General features: G+C 47.3%; 1 protein-coding gene across 5 annotated transcripts in view; it reads right to left on the minus strand.

Annotated features, from left to right (window-relative positions):
* Positions 1-19,165, minus strand: part of Stab2 (stabilin 2) — a 205,696-nt gene that overhangs the window by 79,524 nt on the left and 107,007 nt on the right. For 4 of the 5 annotated variants that reach the window (XM_063263071.1, XM_063263072.1, XM_039078516.2 and 1 more), the window contains 7 exons: positions 18,065-18,161; positions 14,787-14,945; positions 7,930-8,025; positions 6,726-6,821; positions 4,330-4,377; positions 2,822-2,958; positions 2,090-2,204 (listed from right to left, as the gene is read on the minus strand). In XM_063263071.1, the coding sequence (XP_063119141.1) occupies positions 2,090-2,204; positions 2,822-2,958; positions 4,330-4,377; positions 6,726-6,821; positions 7,930-8,025; positions 14,787-14,945; positions 18,065-18,161 (748 nt within the window). Of the gene's footprint in view, positions 1-2,089; positions 2,205-2,821; positions 2,959-4,329; positions 4,378-6,725; positions 6,822-7,929; positions 8,026-14,786; positions 14,946-16,034; positions 16,081-18,064; positions 18,162-19,165 lie in introns of all 5 variants that reach the window. The other variant, NM_001246357.2, reaches the window with a different exon arrangement.

Genomic DNA, 19,165 nt, shown 5'->3' on the forward strand with positions numbered 1-19,165 from the left:
AGGTTAAATGTAGGACTTGAACGCAAGCAAGTGCTCTCCCACTGGGCTATGTCTCCTATCCTCTTTTTACTTTTCAAAGCAGGGACTCACTAAGTAACCCAGGCTAGCTATGACCTCACTTTGTGCCCCAGGAGGCTTTGAACGTGTAATGCCCCTGCCTCAGCCTTTGGAGTAGCTGGGATCACAGTTCCACAGCATCAGGTCTGGCTCACCAATTTGATTTATAAATGATAGTATTAGATACATCCTGCCATGCAGTACTCCACAGAATGTATTCTTTCTCACTAGCTGTAGCTTTGCACCATTATCTTTTATTAAGGGATATTTAATTTGTGATATGGGGTCTCACTGTGTATCCCTGGCTGGCCTGGAACTTGCTATATAGACCAGGCTGGGCTTGAACTAACATAAATTCACCTGCCTCTGCTTTCCCCAGGGTTGGGGTTAAAGTCACATTGCACGATGCCCAACTGTACCCCAAATCTTTTTTTTCTTTTTTTCGGAGCTGGGGACAGAACCCAGGGCCTTGCGCTCGCTAGGCAAGCGCTCTACCACTGAGCTAAATCCCCAACCCCACCCCAAATCTTTATGTCAAATTTTTATTTAAACAATTCAGGATGTAACATGAATATCATTGGAATTTCCAAAGACTTACAAAAGAAGGTTTATAAAATATCCATGGACCCGCATGTTCAACTTTTCGGCTTTCTATATCAGCCAATGAGCCTGTTGTTTAGGCTCTCACAATGGATTCTTTTCCTAGTGCGTACAGACTGACAGGAAGCTGGGAAGTTCTGAGCCATTTCTGCCTGATGAATCCTGGCCACAGCAGTCCTTGCTGCCTGCTAGACCCCTTACTCACTCTGTTAACTCATGGGAAGACTTTGGCCCCTAACCTCTCACAGCCATGAAGCCACATTTCCCACTGAATTGGCATGTGCATCCTTGACAAGCCTCTCGGAGTATCAGATAATGAGTTTCTCTGAAGCTCTACTCTTCCACTGCCCTGGCTCTAGGACCAAGATGCATGCATGTGCAGAATAGGCACTCACTGTAGTCCAGTAACCTAGATGACATCCAGTTACTGGTAATGACCCCACTGGGAGCTTAGTTAAGTATACATTAGAGAGAATGAAAGATGTGGCGTTGACTACCTTTCTTCCTTTCTGGGTTATGTCAACTTGCTGGTCTGCATTTTGTATTACTGCTTCTGAGAACTAGTCCTTTTTGCCTTTTTATTTTTCTTTCATATAATATATTTTAATCCTGTTTTCCCTTTCTCCCAACTCCTCCCAGATCCTCCCTACCTTCTTCCTCACCTAATTTATGTACTCTCTTTAAAAAAAATTTAAAAAATGAAAATTGAAACAAACATAAAGGCAGTATTACAGAAAATATTTCCCTCTACAAAACCAAAACAAAATGAACAAACAAGTAAACAAAACCCCAAAACCAAACATAGGATTCATTCTGTGTTATCCAACAACTCCTGGGCACGGGGCCTGCCCTGGACAGAGTATGGATGATAGACCCAGTGACACTCCATTGGAGAAAACTATGTTCCCTTTTGTGATAGCTAATCTTCAACTTGATAGGATCTAGAATCACGATGGCACGAGCCCCAAGGCATGTCTACAAGAGTGTTTTTAGAATGGTTAACTGAGGTGGGAAGACCTACCTTAAAGGGGCTGGAGTCCTGGACTCCATAAACACTAGAAAGCTAGTGGAGAACCCTCTCATTAACCTCTCCTGACTGTAGACAGTATGACCATTGCCTCAAGCTCTGGCCATCATGACTTCCTCTCGATGACAGACTGCACCCTCAATCTGGGAGCCAAAATAAACCCTTGAGTTGACTTGTCAGATACTCGATTACAGCAATGAGGAAACGAAGGACATACTGCTGTAGCCTAGTTGTTTTCTGTTTTTTTCCTCTTTTTTTTTTTTTTAAAATGTGTGCGTGGTGATGCTCACACAGGCTTCTGTTCTCTCTGTGTACATATCCAAAAGTTTCCATCCCAAAAACTTCAGAAAGGACAACATGAGTAGAGGTATCAGGCTCTAAACAGCCGGGTGACAGCGTTCTTACCCCATCTGCCTTGTCCAGCTGAAGGAAGTTTCCCTGCAAGGATGTCGCTAGCATGTGAGGTGATGACAGGGCCTGCAGATCAGCCACTCCATACTTGCCTAGTAGTATGTGGTATCTAAAAGAACAGATCACAAGAATCACGAATATCCGAACATCCATGCACATGGTAGCTTCACTGAACAGGAGAATATGCTCTGGGGCCTGATTACCATATTGACTTCACATTCACCCTTGCAGAGGCAAGCCTTGTCTAGAATTAGTCATTAACCACTCTACCTCGCTTCCCACATCTGTCAAGTGGGAATAATTGTAACACCCATCTCAGAGGTGCTGGGAGGGTTAACTGAATGCTATTCAAAGCACATTGCTTGGTTTTGCAGTGGTTCTCAACCTGTGGGTCACGATTTCTTGGGGGTGTGTGTCATCTATCAGATATCTTACATATATAGCAAAACCTCGGTTATGAAGTAGCAAGAAAAATAATGTTATGGTTGGGGGTCGGTCCATGGAGCAGAAACCTGAGGAACTGTATTAAAGGGTCACGGCATTAGGAAGGGTGAGAAGCACTGGCTTAGAGTCAGCTGTTACCAGATAACTTTTCCTGACCTAGGGGAGGGTTGCAAGGAGCACCATACGAAGTGAAGGATCTTGTGGCTTCTTTACATAGAACTAAGGAATGATCACCCCGGATGCTAGTCATATACCGTGGAAGATAAGGTAAATGACACCCACTTTATCAGGGCTGGAATATTGTTCCGTGACAGCCAGAAGCTTTTCTCATTCTGGTCCATGTCTTCAAAGGCTCGCCGGGATGGCACAAGGACAGTGAGATTCGAGGTGGTAGACAGCACGGACTGCAGGGAAGCATTCTGAATCACAGGGGAAAAGAAAGTGGCCAGAGTACTGTTAGGGATGAGCAGGCTGACTTGTATGCTGTCAGAGATGATGGCTTCCCATGTGACACAACTCCAGGGAATGCTGGGAAGACACTAGGCTTTCCTTCCCCAAGTTCGCCTAGCCAGTGACTGGTGACTTAACAATCTGTTTTGAGAATCAATCTTTTTTCTCTTTAATGTGTGGATCTTTATAACGATATGGATTATCCTGATTGGGTCATACTTTGCCATTGTAAGTCTGAATGAAAAGCCAGATGAATAGTCTCGCTGCGCAGGCATGTGTGTTATGTGTGCATATGCATACACACAGAGGACGATGTGAATTGCTCAGTATCTTTAGGGTAAGACTGAGGAAGTTGCAGAGAATGAAAGCCTGGATCGAACTTTACTACGTCTTATGCATGCCCAGAAAATCTGTTACATTCAACAATTAGATGGGTTTATAGAACTTGCCGATTCTGGTGCATGCTCCCGTGGGAACTGATGTTAATTCCTAACACAACAGCATGTAAAGCAGACTGGGGGAAATGTGGCCTGTCCAGCCTGCTACTGGGTACACTGGGGTGGGCTGAGACTGCGTGTGGTATCGTTACAAGGAACCCAACATACCGAGAAAGGGAGAGTCCCTGGCCTTGCCTCTAGGGAGAGAGTTGTACACAGAGCCTCCCTGTCAAAACAAGTGGTTCCTAGAATGTTCTGGAAGATACAGGGTGCTGTTCTCTGAGTGAATGCTGACTGAGCAGGACCTATTTTGGCACATACTTCTTTAAAGGGACAAACACTCTGTTATGTTGTCTGGCTAGGTCAGACACCCTGATCCATTCAGCCAAAGGGGATGAATGGAGGCGCAGACACTGGGGCGGGGTGAGGTTAGACTCTGTTTGATCCTCTCCAGGGGTAGAGTAAGCCAGTATGTTAAGCAGAGAGGGAGGCACATGAAGCTCCCTAGTTGTCAACTCTAAGTCCAAATCTTAGTGAATTATGACATAAATCACCCTGAGCTTCCAAAGGGAGAACTATGTGATAGTCATGTTTTTGTGTATTTGAACCCAGCCACCCCACTTTAACTTGGACCAGCAATTTCCAGCTTGGCTAAACATGTTGTCACTGGTGTCCAGGCCAAAGGCCCTGACTTACCACATCAGAGTCTCCAGGGGTGGGGTGCCCCCATGATTCTACAGTGCAGGCAAGGGGAGGAGCTGCTGCTGCACAGGGAACTCCCCCAACCTCCCCTCAACTCCCCAACCCAGGCCCCAGACACATTTCCAGTTTTCTACTGTACAAACTCCAGATCTCTAAAACGATTTCTATTGCCAGTGCTAAAGTGCAAATTCATGGACTCACATTTATCCACTGGTAAAACACAGCTGCTTCAGGCAGAAACGACAGTTCCTTATTCGTTTGTTCGAAGAAGGGCCGAAGGAGAAAGAGAACACACAAGTATTATCTCAGTGTGGACAGCCTGCAGCGGCCCTCTCAAGCCGTATCATCTGTAGTAGCAGCCTCCCCAGGCTGAACAAGAGCCTTCACACTCAGGGGCCTGACTACCCTTAGAGCACTGGTTCTCAACCTTTCTAACGCTGGCAACCCCTTAATTCAGTTCCTCATTTTGAGGTGATTCCCCCAACCCCCTAAAATTGTTTTCATTGCTACCTCATAACTGTAATTTTGGTACAGTTATGAATTGTAATATAAATATTTTCAGTGTTTTTCAGTGGTCTTAGGTAAGCCCTGTGAGAGGGTTGGTTGACTCCCAAAAGGGTCGTGACCCACAGATTGAGAACTGTTTAGAAGTAGGTACGTCCAACCTTTCAACACTACAAAATGATGTCATTATCCACAAAGTTCATACTTGAGAACCGCAAAACAGAGAACGATTAAAAAGGAAAAAAAAAAAAAAAACCTCCAGAAACACCAGATTTGATAACGGTTTACATAAAACAATTTTGGATCATGGCTATCTTGGTGTGCACAGGCCTATGAGCTACAGTGAGGACATGTTTGTTAGACTGAGTTAAGTCCAGCTTGCCGGTAAGAAACACAGCCACCTAGGCCCCAACAAGGGACCCAGAGCTCAGCAACAGCCTCCAGTCAGAACCAGTATGGAGCTGCAGGCTGGCGTCTGGTGAACTTGCCTGGACTTGCACTGTGGCTTTGCCAGGGCCTACAGAAGGAGACTACAGTGACAGGCAGAGGTCTCGAACTTCAGTTTGTTTCCAGGGAAGGATAAGAACGTGGCAGGGGACTGGACCTGCCAGAGGTGAGTCCCAGCTCCAGGGCTGGGGGCACCTTCTTGGTTTAACACCGTGAATGAAAGCCAATGAGAAACAAAGGGTGGGACCTCCTCGAACACAGCAGGGAGACTCACAGCCAGCAGGGAAAAGCCTGGAGTGGCTTTTGGTTATAGGCTGCCAGTCCTAGGGGATTTCTAGAATGAAGGTGTCATAGGAGAAAAGGAACGAGAACCCTACCATATGAGAAAAACATTGTCAGAGTTAGGTCTCAAGCCCAGACAAACTGCTAACTGCTGTGCCCGTTAACATATCAAAGCTGACCCTGGCCAGCCAGCTTCTCCCAGAGTCCTTCCATCTCTACCAGGTACAGGGTTCTCCCAGCTGGCATAACCTGCCCCCTGACCTGAACTGTCCAGCCTAGGAACTGGGCTGCCCTTCCCGCAGTTGCTCCTCCCTGTATAACACAGCCATTTTTGGCTAAGCTGGTCATTTTGGCCCTTTTACTTCTTGCCTGGTCTCTTAGCCCAGACTATCGCTTTTGGGTCACGGTTCATCTCTCTTCTTGCTCTCCCTCCCTTTCTCCTCTCACATGGACAGTCCTGCTCAGTTCGGCTGTGTTCCCTCTAGACTCCACCAGATATCTCTGCCTCGGGCTATATTTAACCTTTTATCTACAATAAACCTTTTCCTCCTCCATACCTAGGAGCGGTTATGTCCACCTGTCTATTTATTTATTTCATCTGGTGCCAAACCCCAGGATTTTGATAAGTGACATAGGGATGAGGGATGAGTGTCACCCTTCAGATTAGAGTCCAGTGCTGGAGGAGAGTGAGGTAGGGGAGTGGTGTCAGTTGGGTGTGACGTATACTGCATGAATAAAATACTCTCTACTGGGGGTTAAGTGTTGGGCTAGGCGCATGATCAGATACCAACATCTCAAGCAAGTAAGTGTGCTCAGCCTCTGTTTACTGACCCATGGAATGGGTATCATAATAGCATTAATCCCAGATAAATCTTGTGAGGTTTAAATGAGATATTGCTGTATAAAGGACCTGGAAAGACACCGAAGTCATTTGTGTGTGTACACAGAAGTCATTTGTGTACACACACGCACATGACCTCATTCAGGATGGGCAAAACCAGGGTGTTCTGGGTACCCATGGAAGGCATGGGACAGACCCAATGGGGCACTAAGTCAGCTATCCCATGTAGCCCAGCAGAGGGAGGGAGCTCACTTGGGAAGTTTGAGACAGATTGGCAAGCATAAGTTGTCAGGACTACTCCATGCAGAATGTGCCAGATAAAAGCTGCTGTAGCCTGTGAAAATGAGGGACTCACCAAGCATGAGGTCTCTATAAAAAAAAAAAGCCGTCTTCATATAAAAATCTCTTAGACAAGAGGTCTGCAGATGAGCACGTCTAAGGTTATCTTAGCTGAGACGGCCATTTTCCTGCCGTGTGTTCTCTGTGACTTTGTTTGCACTTGGGGTTCTCACCAGGGACCTACCATGAGCACATTGCCGTAGCACAGGACACCATTTCCTTCATAGCCCTCTCGGCAAACACAGCTCCAAACACCAGAGGAAGTGGACTGACAGGTGGCCTGAGAAAACCAAGACGGAGAGACGGCTTGCTTTCCTGTCTAAGATGTAGACCCGGCTCGTCAGTATCTGCGAGATGGTCGGCTCTAAGATAAGAACTCGGGGTTCAGACCCTGGAATTGTGTGGTAGAGCTCTTGCCTAGTTGCACTTGGCCCTGGGGTCCAATCTCTGATTTTACAGGAACGACTACAACAGAGTCCTCCACACGTTCAGGGGTAAAAGATGGTGGCAACAATCCTGACAGGCCAGCGTTACAGCAGGATGCTCGTGCCTGCTGCTTTTATTCGCAACAAATCCTTCTTTTCATCCCTGCCAGATTTAGCAAATGAAAAAAAATCCCAAGAGAGTTAAATTTGATTTCCAGGCAGATGATGAATGTATAAACTCGTCTTGTGCAATATTTTGGGCACACTGAACCCTTGCCCAAAACTTACTCTGTGGATCTTAGATTCAAATTCAACTGCTGCCTCGCATCTTTTCTTCTAAGCTTTGAAACAGGGTGGAGATTGCAATAGATGCTTGAATTCTGTGTAGGGAAGCTCTTCAGAGGTGAGAGAATCGATAGAGCAAGATAGAGCTGCTAGGGTTCGGATATGAATTACCTCCCCTCCAAAGAACACTGTGTTAGTAGCTTGTTCCCTAATGCAATATATATATATATATTATATATATATATATATATATATATATATATATATATATATAAAATTGGGGGAGGGGTGACCAAATCATGAAACTTTGATTTTATCAACATGACTCCACTGATGGGTTCAAAACTTAGTGATGCTACTGGGAGGGGCTCAAAACTTGTAGAGGTTGGGCCTAGTTGGAAGAAGTGGGTCACTGGGCACATGCCTACACTGTCGCGTTCCTGTCCGTCATGAGTCAGACACTTGATCACTCCATGTTCCTCACCACAATGCTCTACCTCCCCACACACAGCCCAGAGGCCATGCAGCCCTGGAAACCAGGAGTCTAACACACCCTCTTCCTCAAGGTGTTTTGCTCAGGTATTTTATGATCACAGCAAGAAGAAAGCACACAATTTTTGTTCCTTCTCAAAAATGTTCCGTGTGTCTAATATCGAAGCGTAACATCAGGTAACTCACCAGGGGGTGACATTTCTCTGTTTGTTCCAAGCATGATATGATGGGTTCACAGTCAATCCCGTTTCCTCGAAATCCTTTCTTGCACTCACATTCATTCTGCAATTCCAAGAACACAGGCGGGATTATCGAAGCAAGTGCTCTCAAGCCTTGCCCCGCATTACACTGAAAAGCAGACCATGAGAACCGCTGCCATTCAACCGACCTGAAGAACAGAGACTCCAGATTCCAGACTGTAAGTCACTGTGCGTAGTCAACCGTACTTGAGTACCACGACATTCACATTATGCTGCCCAGTCATAGCCTTTTTTAAACTTTCTGTTAAAATTCTGGACCTCACAAAAGCCTCTAGGGAGAGCTTAGACTTCATGGCCATCACAATGGAAGAGCGGAGCCCCCATATGCAGAGGGAAAAGCTAAGCAAGTCATGGCTTATTCACGTGGCGGAGAGCCATGGACAAGGCTGTTGCTAGCTTGACGACACTGCCTAATTCAGATAATGCCTTCCCATTGAGCAGATGGACTCTGGGCATCACATCCGCATAGACAACCCACTGCATACGGCTCAACTGCTGATGGAGCTAGTAAGTGCCTCTTGTTTGAGGGCTTAGACCCCTACTCCAGTGGCAGGGTGCAGGATGTATTTCAGCCCGTACTTGCCCTATGGGCAGAATATATACTTTCAAATATAAATATATACTCTGCGGTCCAGTTGTACGCAGCTAATCAATAGAGTATGATGATGGCAATGTCGTGATAATGGGAAGGTTTTCATGCCAGTGGCAGGCATTGAACCAGTGAAACTGTAGTAGATTACTCCAGGGCCCAGGACACCAACAATCTACTCATGGAAAAGGCCGGAAGGGGGAAATACATCAGCTTAGAAGTAACTTCCTATTTTATCTCCCAACTTTTTTCTGTGAAAATGTAATATTTTGACACTTTAATGATGTAACAGAATTTCTTCAGGTGAGTTAAACCAGACAGATGCTCTGGGAATTATCATGGAGTCGGCAATGAGTCTGGAGAACGGCAGAAGTCCATTAGAAGGTAAACGGGAAGGGTCCGATGGTGCGGCTGGGGGAGGGGCTTTGTGGAGCTGCTGGATTGGGAGGTGCTTATGGGAATGGACTGCTGTGGACTGTTACTGTTCAGAGGGGGAGGGGTGGGCTTGGGATATTCTTCTAAGAACACTCTTAAGAGGTGGGACACTGTGGGCCTTGAGAGAGAGGACAAGAGAGCCGGGGGGGGGGGGGGAGGCATTTAAACTGAATGGAAAATGTCAGGAGAGATGAACAGAGTGGAGGAAGGATGTCTGGAGTAGAGTTGCTCAGGATGGATTTTGAAAGTGTATGTACACCTCAGTCAGGGTTGGTAGAACACCATTCAGTGGTGGGAAGCAGCCAATGGGGCTTGCATTGTGTGGAGTTTATCCTTGACAGTCTCACCTGCTGTGCAAGTTTTACAGGGCAAATGTATGTGTGTTATACAATATTTTATAACAGCACGAAACCCAAGCACACCCTATGCATGGGGAAACCCAAGCTCATCAGCTACTGGGACAGCCCCTCTATGTCCCCAACCCTAACACCTTATATATTTGATCTAAACTGGCTTGTCTTTTTAAAGCAATATTCACAGATATTAAAGTTAGTATCCACTTGGTGTGTCTAATAATTCTTCAAACCAACTGCAGCCGGGTGAAGGCAATCTTAGGTGGGGGGGGGTCACTTGATTTCTTGAGGATGTTATAGAGACTATCCCTTCCATCATTCCTCTCAGGACATTTAACCTTTGTTTGTAGGAGAGGACGTACACACTGAGCATACTGCAGTGTGCTCTCCAGCCCCAAATTCGTGTTGAAATCCTACAGTAGCCCAGAACATGACCTTATTTATAAATAGGGTGCTTCCTATGCAGTTTCTTAAGATGAGGTCATATTTAAGTAGAGTGGACCCAGGATCCAATGGACCAGCATCCGCATGAAAACAGGAGATGTATGCACAAGGAGAATGCTGTGCCAATGTGAAGTTGGAGGTTAGTTAATGAGACTCAACCCAAGATGGTCAGCAGGCCATCCAAGGCTATGGGAGGAGCAAGGGACAGGTTCTCCTCTCTCTCTCCCCCTCCCCCTTTCCTCTCCCTCCTCTCCCCCTGCTCTTCTCTCCCTCCCTTCTCCCCCTCCCTCTTCCCCTCTCCCCTCCCCCTTCCCCTTTTCCTCCCCCTCTCCTTTATCCCCTCCCCTTCCCTTCTCCCCCTCCCCCTTCTCCTCTCCCCTCCCCCTCTCCCCCGTTCTTCCCCTCTCCTTTATCCCCTCCCCTTCCCTTCTCCCCTCCCTCTTCCCCTCTCCCCTCCCCCTTCCCCTTTTCCTCTCCCTCTCCCCCTTCTCCTCTCCCCTCCCCTTCTCCCCCTTTCTTCCCCTCTCCTTTATCCCCTCCCCTTCCCTTCTCCCCTCCCTCTATCCCTTCTCCCCTCTCCCTCCCCTCCCCTTCTCCCCTCCCCCTTCCCCTCTCAAGTGCACTTCCTTTGGCTTTGGAGATACCACTATTCCATCTTCTGCTTTGTGTAACAATTCATGATTATTTCCTTCAGCCCAGGTTCCCAGTATAGAGCCTCAGGTCGGGTTTGTCCTTGCTTGTGCACACCCTGGCCACAGAGCCTGAATTCTGCAGTTATGAGCATAGCCCGATGGGAATGAGGGGGGCAGTGAAAGTGTTCGGTCTGAGCCAACAAGGGAAGAGGGATCTGGGTTTTGGTGGGCATGATCACAAGATGTAGTCTATTATGCCTAAAGGGGAGCAGAGGTAAGGGAGGCTTCAGTGCTGGAGGGTATCCTTAACCCAGGAGACTGCACAGAACTCGGGGCTGGACAGACATCCTTCATGTGGCCTTCTGAGCCCTGTATCACATTACACCTACCTCAGTAGTCGCACACAGTCTTTGTACTTGTGTGAGCCCCAACTTTATCTCAGCAGCCACACACAGTCTTTATGGTTGTGTGAGCCCCGACTTTACCTCAGCAACCACACACAGACTTTATGGTTGTGTGAGCCCCAACTTTACCTCAGCAGCCACACACAGTCTTTATGGTTGTGTGAGCCCCAACTTTACCTTTTCATGTAGACCTTTGTGTTTCCTTTTTCATCTTCTTAAAAAATTTGGTAAAGCAGACCTGACAAAACTCACCATTGTAACCATTTTTAGGAGACAGTTCTGGGGCATTAAGCATATTCGCACTGCTGTCCAACCATCACTGATGTGATTCCAGAACCTTCCTCATCCCCACAAACTGAAAGCTCCTGCTCATGAGTAACTCCATCCTCCACTACCATCTGTCTTCATGAATTTGACTCCCGAGAGACTTCATTTAAGGGACTGGAGAGGTGGCTCAGCAGCTGAGGACCAGGGCTCAACTCCCAGCACCCACATGGCAGCTCACACCCATCTGTAACTCCAGTTTCAGGGCTTCTGACACCCTCACACAGACACACATGCAGGCCAAACACCAAAGAACATAAAATAAAAATTATATATATATATATATATATATATATATATATATATATATATATATATATTTCATATAAGGGGAATCTCTGGTGAGTCTTCAAGTTCAACTAGGCTATAGCATGTGTCAGATTCCTTTCGAAGGCTGACTGAGACTTCATTACATGTTGTGTCCGCTTTTGATGAGTGTGAATAGTGTTCTTAGTATTATGGCTGCACAAATGTGCCTTAGAGTCCTTACTTTTAATTCTCGTGGGCAGTTCAGTCACTGGAGAGCCGCTACTTACTTTTCCAGGACCCTGCCGTTTTTTCCTTCTCCAGGAATGCACAGGTAAAGGGATTTTCTATTAAAACCGACAGACTCCCCAGCAATCCAAATATATCCTCACACTTTCCCCACCCCTGGTTGTCACTGCCTAAGCAGCACTCATGGTGGTCCAAGGTGGTCTGAATGAGAACGGTCCCACAGGCTCATGTATCTGAATGTTCGGTTCTTAGTTGCCGGAACTGTTTGGGGATGGATTAGGAGGCGTGGCCTCAGTGGAGGAGGTGTGGCTTTGTTGGAGGAGGCGTGTCACTGGGGTGGGCATTGGGGTTTCGAGAGCCCACACCGGACCAAGTCTGTCTGTCTGTCTGCCTGCCTGCCTGCCTGCCTGCCTGCCTGTCTCTATGCTTCCAAACTGCAGATAAAATATACACTCTGAGCTACTGTTTCAGCACCACACCTGGCCTATTGCTGCGTTCTCTACCATGTTGGCCACAGGCTAAACCTCTGAAACCGTAAGCAACTCCCCCGCCGCCGCCCCCCCCCCCCCCCCCCCGTTAAATGCTTTCTTTTTTAAGTTGCCTTAGTTACGGTGTCTCCTCACAGCAACAGAAAAGTAACCAAGGGCTGGAGAGATGGCTCAGTGTTCAAGAGCACCGACTGCCCTTCCAGAGGTCCTGAGTTCAATTACCAGCAACCACATGGTGGCTCACAACCATCTGTAATGGGATCTGATGCCCCCTTCTGGTGTGTCTGAGGACAGCGACAGTGTACTTCTATATGATAAATAAATAAATCTTAAAAAAAAAAGTAACCAAGACATGACCTAAGTTACTCAGCACAGTGAATGAAGCCTTAGCACTATATGAATAGATGTTGAACTGGAGGGACCTGGAACATCACCTGGCCTGGTACTTCAAAATTTAATTTCCCAAGAGGGAAGTGGGCCGGGCGGTATCCTGTGTGTTCTTGCCATCCTCTCCTTACACCCTTTCTCCTGGTCACCTTCATTACCTTTTAGCCACCTGAGGGGAGTCTCACTAGGAAGACTTCCAAGAAGATCCCTTTGTTTGGTAGTCACGAGCTCCTATGGAGTCCCAATGCTCTAAGCATTAGCCTCCCCTTTACTGCCCTGTGAGTGTTAGCCCTGAATTGCTTTCACAGGAGAGATACTCAGTTCCTGGAGCTGGGAAGAGGGAGGAGAAGGAATAGCACCAGAGGCTCTTAAAGATATCTTTCTCTACGTACTTCCTGGCACATCGACTGGGGCAGACCTTCATCTGCTGGGTGAATTCCTTCCTAGAGTGAAGGAGGGCATGGTCTGCCTCTAGGTCTCACCAAGCACCGTGACTCAAGCACTGTGCTGCCCCAGCTCCTGACACACACAAGGAAATGTGTCCTGTAAGGCAGGAGGCTGTGGTGGAAGGCCTGAAGCCACCACAGAAAACAAGGTTGAGCCTTACACTGTGCCCAGCCTCATGGGGAACATGCATGTCTCAACCAAATGATCGGAAGGTTTGATAAAGTCCTGCTTCAGAACACAAGTGTGAGAAACTGTATGTCATTCAAAAGGGGTGTGGGAGAGGGAAGATCCTGGTTCTTACCTTCTAGTCTTGTGCTCCCCTGACTTGATGGAGCAAGCCTATACTGTTTGGGGGAAGAGGAGGCACATGAAAGATGGGAGTGGGGACCATCATTTCCATGGCCACAATCTTTTTTTTTTTTTTTTTTTTTTTTTGGTTCTTTTTTTCGGAGCTGGGGACCGAACCCAGGGCCTTGCGCTTCCTAGGTAAGCGCTCTACCACTGAGCTAAATCCCCAGCCCCCCATGGCCACAATCTTAATGTAGTCTGTTTATCTCTTCTTCTGTGACTCACTAATTCCCAGGCAGTAGCCTCTGCTTCTTTTCATGAAATGAAGCTGTTAGCATTCTGTCTAAGCTCCACCCCACAGTTACCTGGCAACAGTCAGTAGGCCTGACACTATAAAAGGGGCTGCTTGTCCCCTCTTCTCTCTTGTTCTCTCTTGTTCCTCTCTTGTTCTTGCCTTCCTGCCCCAACTCTCTCCCCATTCCTTCCCCGCTCCTTTCCACATACTATGGCTGGTCTCTCTCCTCCTCCTCCTCCTCCTCCTCCTTCTCCTTCTCCACCTCCTCCTTCTCCACCTCCTCCTCCTCCTCCTCCTCCTCCTCCTCCTCCTCTTCTTCCTCCTCCTCTTCCTCCTCCTTCTCCTCTTCCTCCTCCTCCTCTTCCTCCTCCTCTTCTTCCTCCTTCTCCTCTTCCTCTTCCTCCTTCTCCTCTTCCTCTTCCTCCTCTTCCTCCTCTTCTTCCTCTTCCTCTTCCTCCTCCTCTTCCTCTTCCTCCTCCTCTTCCTCTTCCTCTTCCTCCTCCTTCTCCTCTTCCTCTTCCTCTTCCTCCTCCTCCTCCTTCTTCTTCTTCTTCTTCTTCTCTCTCTCTCTCTCTCTCTCTCTCCCCTTCTCCCCCTTTCTCTACTACCCCCTTAACTTCCCTGCCCATGCTTTGAATAAACTCTATTCTATACTATGCCATCATGTGGCTGGTCCCTCAGGGAGAAAGGATACCTCAACATGGAGCCCACTGAGGCACCCCCTTCCCCCATACCTCACCACACTTCCACAGAACATACCCCCCTCTCTTTATCTTTTTATAAACACATCAGAAGCCACTTAAAATTAGGCAACAATCTATAGAATGTTGTAGATACATGTGTGTGATCCAAGGGGCAGGTGGTGACCGAGGCATCTGTGAATTCTGACTGTGTGTCATAGTGAGATTGATCGGTTTTCTGTGCCACAGAAGAAACCACTAACCTGTCGCTAACGTCTCCGGTATCACAGGTCCTCTTCTGTAAGTATCGTATCTGTAAGGTACTGTAACCACAGTGCCTCTTCTGTGGTACCACGGTGACACTGCTGTCTCAGACTCATTATGATAATCAACCCATTCTTCCTACCACAACTGAGGGCCAAGCCACAGTAACTTCAAACCAAAGCACTTCTGTGGTTGTGATAAAAAACAGTCCCAGTAGGAATCCTGCTTCCTCTTTTCTTTCTTCCCCAAGTTACCCACCTGCCCAGGGCCTACATATAAGCAGGTGGCATTGTCGTGGCAGCCACCAGAGCTAGGCAGCAGGCAGTTGTTGATCCCCACACAGTCTCTTCCGTTCCCTGTCCAGCCCTGCTGGCACACACAGCTGTATGTCCCGGTGCTGGTTTGGATGCATTCTGCCTGCAGGAGGGAGAGCAAAAGTAAGGCCTCTGAAACCACAGGCCAGTGGCATGCCAAAGGCAGAAAGGATCTGGAAGAATATTCTAGAAACATAGCTGCATAGAGTTCGATGGAAATGAGAAACGGTTATTCATGTGAGCATAATAAAGCAACTGGGTGATCTGGACAAGATTGCTTGGAACTGGTCAGCTAAGGGCTATACCCATCAACACACTCTGTTACTGATTCAGCCAGAGACTGCTTTTATTGACTTACAGAAGTAAAGGGTCTCCAGGAACAGTGGTTCTCAACTTTCCTAATGCCGTGACCCTTTACTACAGCTCCTCATGTTGTGCTGATTTCCCCAGCCATTAAATTATTATTTCTTTGCTACTTTATAACTGTAATTTTGCTAGTTGTGAATCGTAATGTAAATATCTGATATGCAGGATATCTGATATCATTTGACCCCCAAAAGGGGTTGTAACCCACAGGTTGAGAACCCCTGCTCTGGAAGCAAACACTATGATTATCTTTATTTTATAGAAGGGGGAAAGAGGTGTCCCCAAGATCACACAGCTACAGAGAGAAGCATGAATCTGGGGCACCATGATGTTGGGGCCCAAGCTTCTCTAAGCTATACTATGACTCTCGATCCAGGGGAAGTCATGGTTAATATTGTCAACTTGATAGCATTCGGATTCACATAGGAAACAAACCTCTGGGCACGTCTGCTAGGGAGTTTCTGGGTTAGGTTAACTGAGATAAGAAGACCCACCTTAAATGCATTCAAGTCCTAGACAGAATAAACAGGAGAATGTTCTGAGTGCCAAGATACCACACTCTCTGCTTTATAACCGTAGATGCAGTATGGCCAGCTCCCTGGTATTTTTGGTGCCCTGACTCACCCAAGAGTATACTCTTGAATCAAGAGCTAAAACAAGCACCTTCTTCCCGAATTGCTTTTGTTAAATATTTTGTTACAGTAGCAAGAAAAGTAGCAATATACATGGAGAATATATGGAGCCGAAGGACTCCAGGAAAGGAAGAGAGGTCCCGAGGCTGTTGAGGTCATGGGGCTCAGTCACTGGGAGATCTGGTAGGCAGGACCTTCTGAAGTTGTGTCTCAATTTCATCCCCAGGCCCAGGAGGGTTGCTGAAAGGGGTTAAGCCTGAGAGAAAGGATATAATTTGCTTCAAACCACTCTGGTTGTGTATACCTGGGGAGTGCTAGAGAAGCAAGGAAACGAACTGTTCAGCTGTGGCTAGATAGAAGTGTTAAGGCCAGACAGTGGTAGCAATGTTTGAAAGACACTAGGTGGACGTGGCTGTGGTAACAGAAGCAAAATGTAGGCAAGTTCCTTAATTCTCCAGAGTCTGTCCTTAGTAAGAAGAGGACGCTAACCATAGCTCCCTCACTGGGTTAGGGCAATAAGAAATGAGATCAGTGAACTAGACTATGGGGGGAGGGCGGCAATGGGGGGAGGGTTGGGAGGGGAACACCCATAAGGAAGGGGAGGGGGGGAGGGGGATGTTTGTCCGGAAACCGGGAAAGGGAATAACACTTGAAATGTATATAAGAAATACTCAAGTTAATAAAAAAAAAAAAAAAAAGAAATGAGATCAGATACACTTGAGTCCTTGTTAGCTATGAAGTATGAAGCAAAGATTGTTATTCTCAACACTTCACCTTCCCAGAGCCCCCAAAAGATCAGGATTTGGGGAGTGTCACAGAGAACACCCACAGAAGAATGCTCTTTAAACTCAAAGTTTGGAAAAGACAAATGCCACCTGTTGTTTCTTATACTTGGATCTGAGGTTATAATTGTGTGTGTGGGGTGTGTGTGTGTGTGTGTGTGTGTGTGTGTGTGGTGTATGTGTGTCTGTGTGGGGTGTGTGTGTATGTGTGTCTGTGTGTGGGGTGTATGGGGTGTGTGCATGTGTGTCTGTGTGTGGGGTGTATGGGGTGTGTGATGTGTGTGTGTATGTGGGATGTGTGTGTGGTGTGTGTGTGTATGTGGGGGGAGTGTGTGGTGTGTGTGTGTGGGGTTTATGGGGTGTGTGTGTATGTGTGTGTTGTATGTTGTGTGTGTGTGTCTGTGTCTATGTGTGTGTGTCTGTGTGTGGTGTGTGTGGGGTGTGTGTCTGTGTGTCTGTGTGTAGGTTGTGTGTGTGTGTGTGTGTGCACATGTGTGCACGTCTTGGTCATGAAGCTAGGAGAGGGATCATGATAGTAGAAAGGGGGACACCCTCTTTTTGAGTTTTATTAGTTGTACAAACTAATGGGTTTCATCATGACATTTCACATACATGTATAATACATGTTGATCACATACATGTATAATACACATCCGTCTTCGGTGCTTTCCTATCATAGGCTGCTCCACCCACCCCCCTCCTCCTTCCTCTGCCTCCAGGACTGCCTCGTACATTGTTTCTATTGTGGAAAGAGTGGAGGGAAGAGACCACTGGACTATCTGACAGGAAGGCAGAAGGGGGCTAATAGAAGGGAGGAGGAGGACCAAGGTAGGAGGGCAAGGGAATGGGAGGGGCCTGGAGAAGAAGAAAGACAAGACAGTGTACATGAAAAGGCCCTAAAAACCCATTCCTTTACATGCTATTTCAAAAACTCTGATATATATATAAAAAAAGTCTGACATTTCGAATGTGCTTTGTGAGTATGAATCAGGCACTGCTTCTCAGGATTTCTTTTAAAAGTGTCAGGTCACAGGGTGAGCCTCCAAATGGCAGTGCTAATGGCTGTGTAAGGTGGTGGCTCTGGTCCCACCGGGTCTGGGTTTGCCAGGAAACAGAAGCCTGAAGCATTTCTCAGAAGCCCTTCAAGGCTGGCTGAATGTTGCTGACTTCGACTGTCAGCACCTCCTCTGTCTGAGCGAGCACCCCTGCCGAGCTGCCTCCCCGTCATACACCTACATAAAACACATAAAACACAAGCTCGCAGCTGTCATTGTCTTCCGTTGCACTTGGAGGCAGCCTGGCAGGTTATCCGTGTGGAAGGTTATTTTTCCCCTTAATGAACTGCTTTTATCTCTGCAGAGGCACAGTAACTCCTGCTGTGCCCACCTACTAAAGGTAAAGGAAATGAAACGGGGCACGTGACTCTGAGAAACAACACTCACGTTAGGACTACAGCCTCCTCTGGAAGTCAGTCCCAGGCAAGGGTCCTTCTTAGAACACAGAACTCCATCTCCTTCATAGCCCTCATTGCAGACACAGCTGTGGAAGAGAATGCACAAAATCAGCCCAAGGTACCCAACGCTAGTCACGAGGCTGCGTAGAGCCCCCTAGGGAGGAGCCAGAAAGGCCTGGGCTGGATTAGCTTTGTGCAGGACGCCTGGGTGCAAACATGGGTGGATGACTTTGGGTGCCAGCTGTCAAGGCTGGTTGGGGATTCAAGCTCCACTTTAGCCATCGTGTGGCCCGCCTTTGTCTCTTCGAGGCGGGGACACTGTCTTCTCACTTGGAAAATGGGTCCGATGGTTGTGGGAAGTTTATTGGAATTCACTGGCACCATCAGGTACAGTGGTGGCAGCTAACTTGCGCTTAGTGGACCAGAACCTGACTGTTTACAACCTTCTGCTCCAGACTAGTTTGAGACGAAAACTGTGGGCACAGGTCTGAAAATACCTAAACATACTGATCAGGTGAGAGCTCTCTCCCTTTCTCTGGTCCTTCATATACCACCCCCACTACACACACACACACACACACACACACACATACACACATACACACACACATACAACACACACACGCAGACACACAGATACATACACACACGCAGACACACACACAGACACACAGATACACACACACAGACACACAGACACACATACACACACAAATGTGCAGGCATGCACACAGGCACACACATACACACATATATATATACACACAGGCACACACACACTTACTCATGCACGCACATGCGTGCGTGCACATCATAACACCTTTTCTATTTAATGGGAGCCATTTGCTCCTTTACTGTTCACTTGCTCACTGGTTGGATCCATATCTACTGAGTATCCTCCAATGGAGGCTGAGGATGCTGCATGGCTTCCATCAAACCTCCATGCACTCCTAAACCTTCAGCAACGAATGCTTAAGAAAGCTATCGACAATTGTCTGGCATCCAGACAGAAAGAGAGCTTGATTTTTTCCCACACAGGCTTCTGAGCTGCCTGCGGTCATGCAGACCATGCAGACAGCCCACTGTGGGC

The sequence above is a fragment of the Rattus norvegicus genome, chromosome 7, assembly GCF_036323735.1.
Source record: "Rattus norvegicus strain BN/NHsdMcwi chromosome 7, GRCr8, whole genome shotgun sequence".
NCBI classification, from domain to species: Eukaryota; Metazoa; Chordata; class Mammalia; order Rodentia; family Muridae; genus Rattus; species Rattus norvegicus.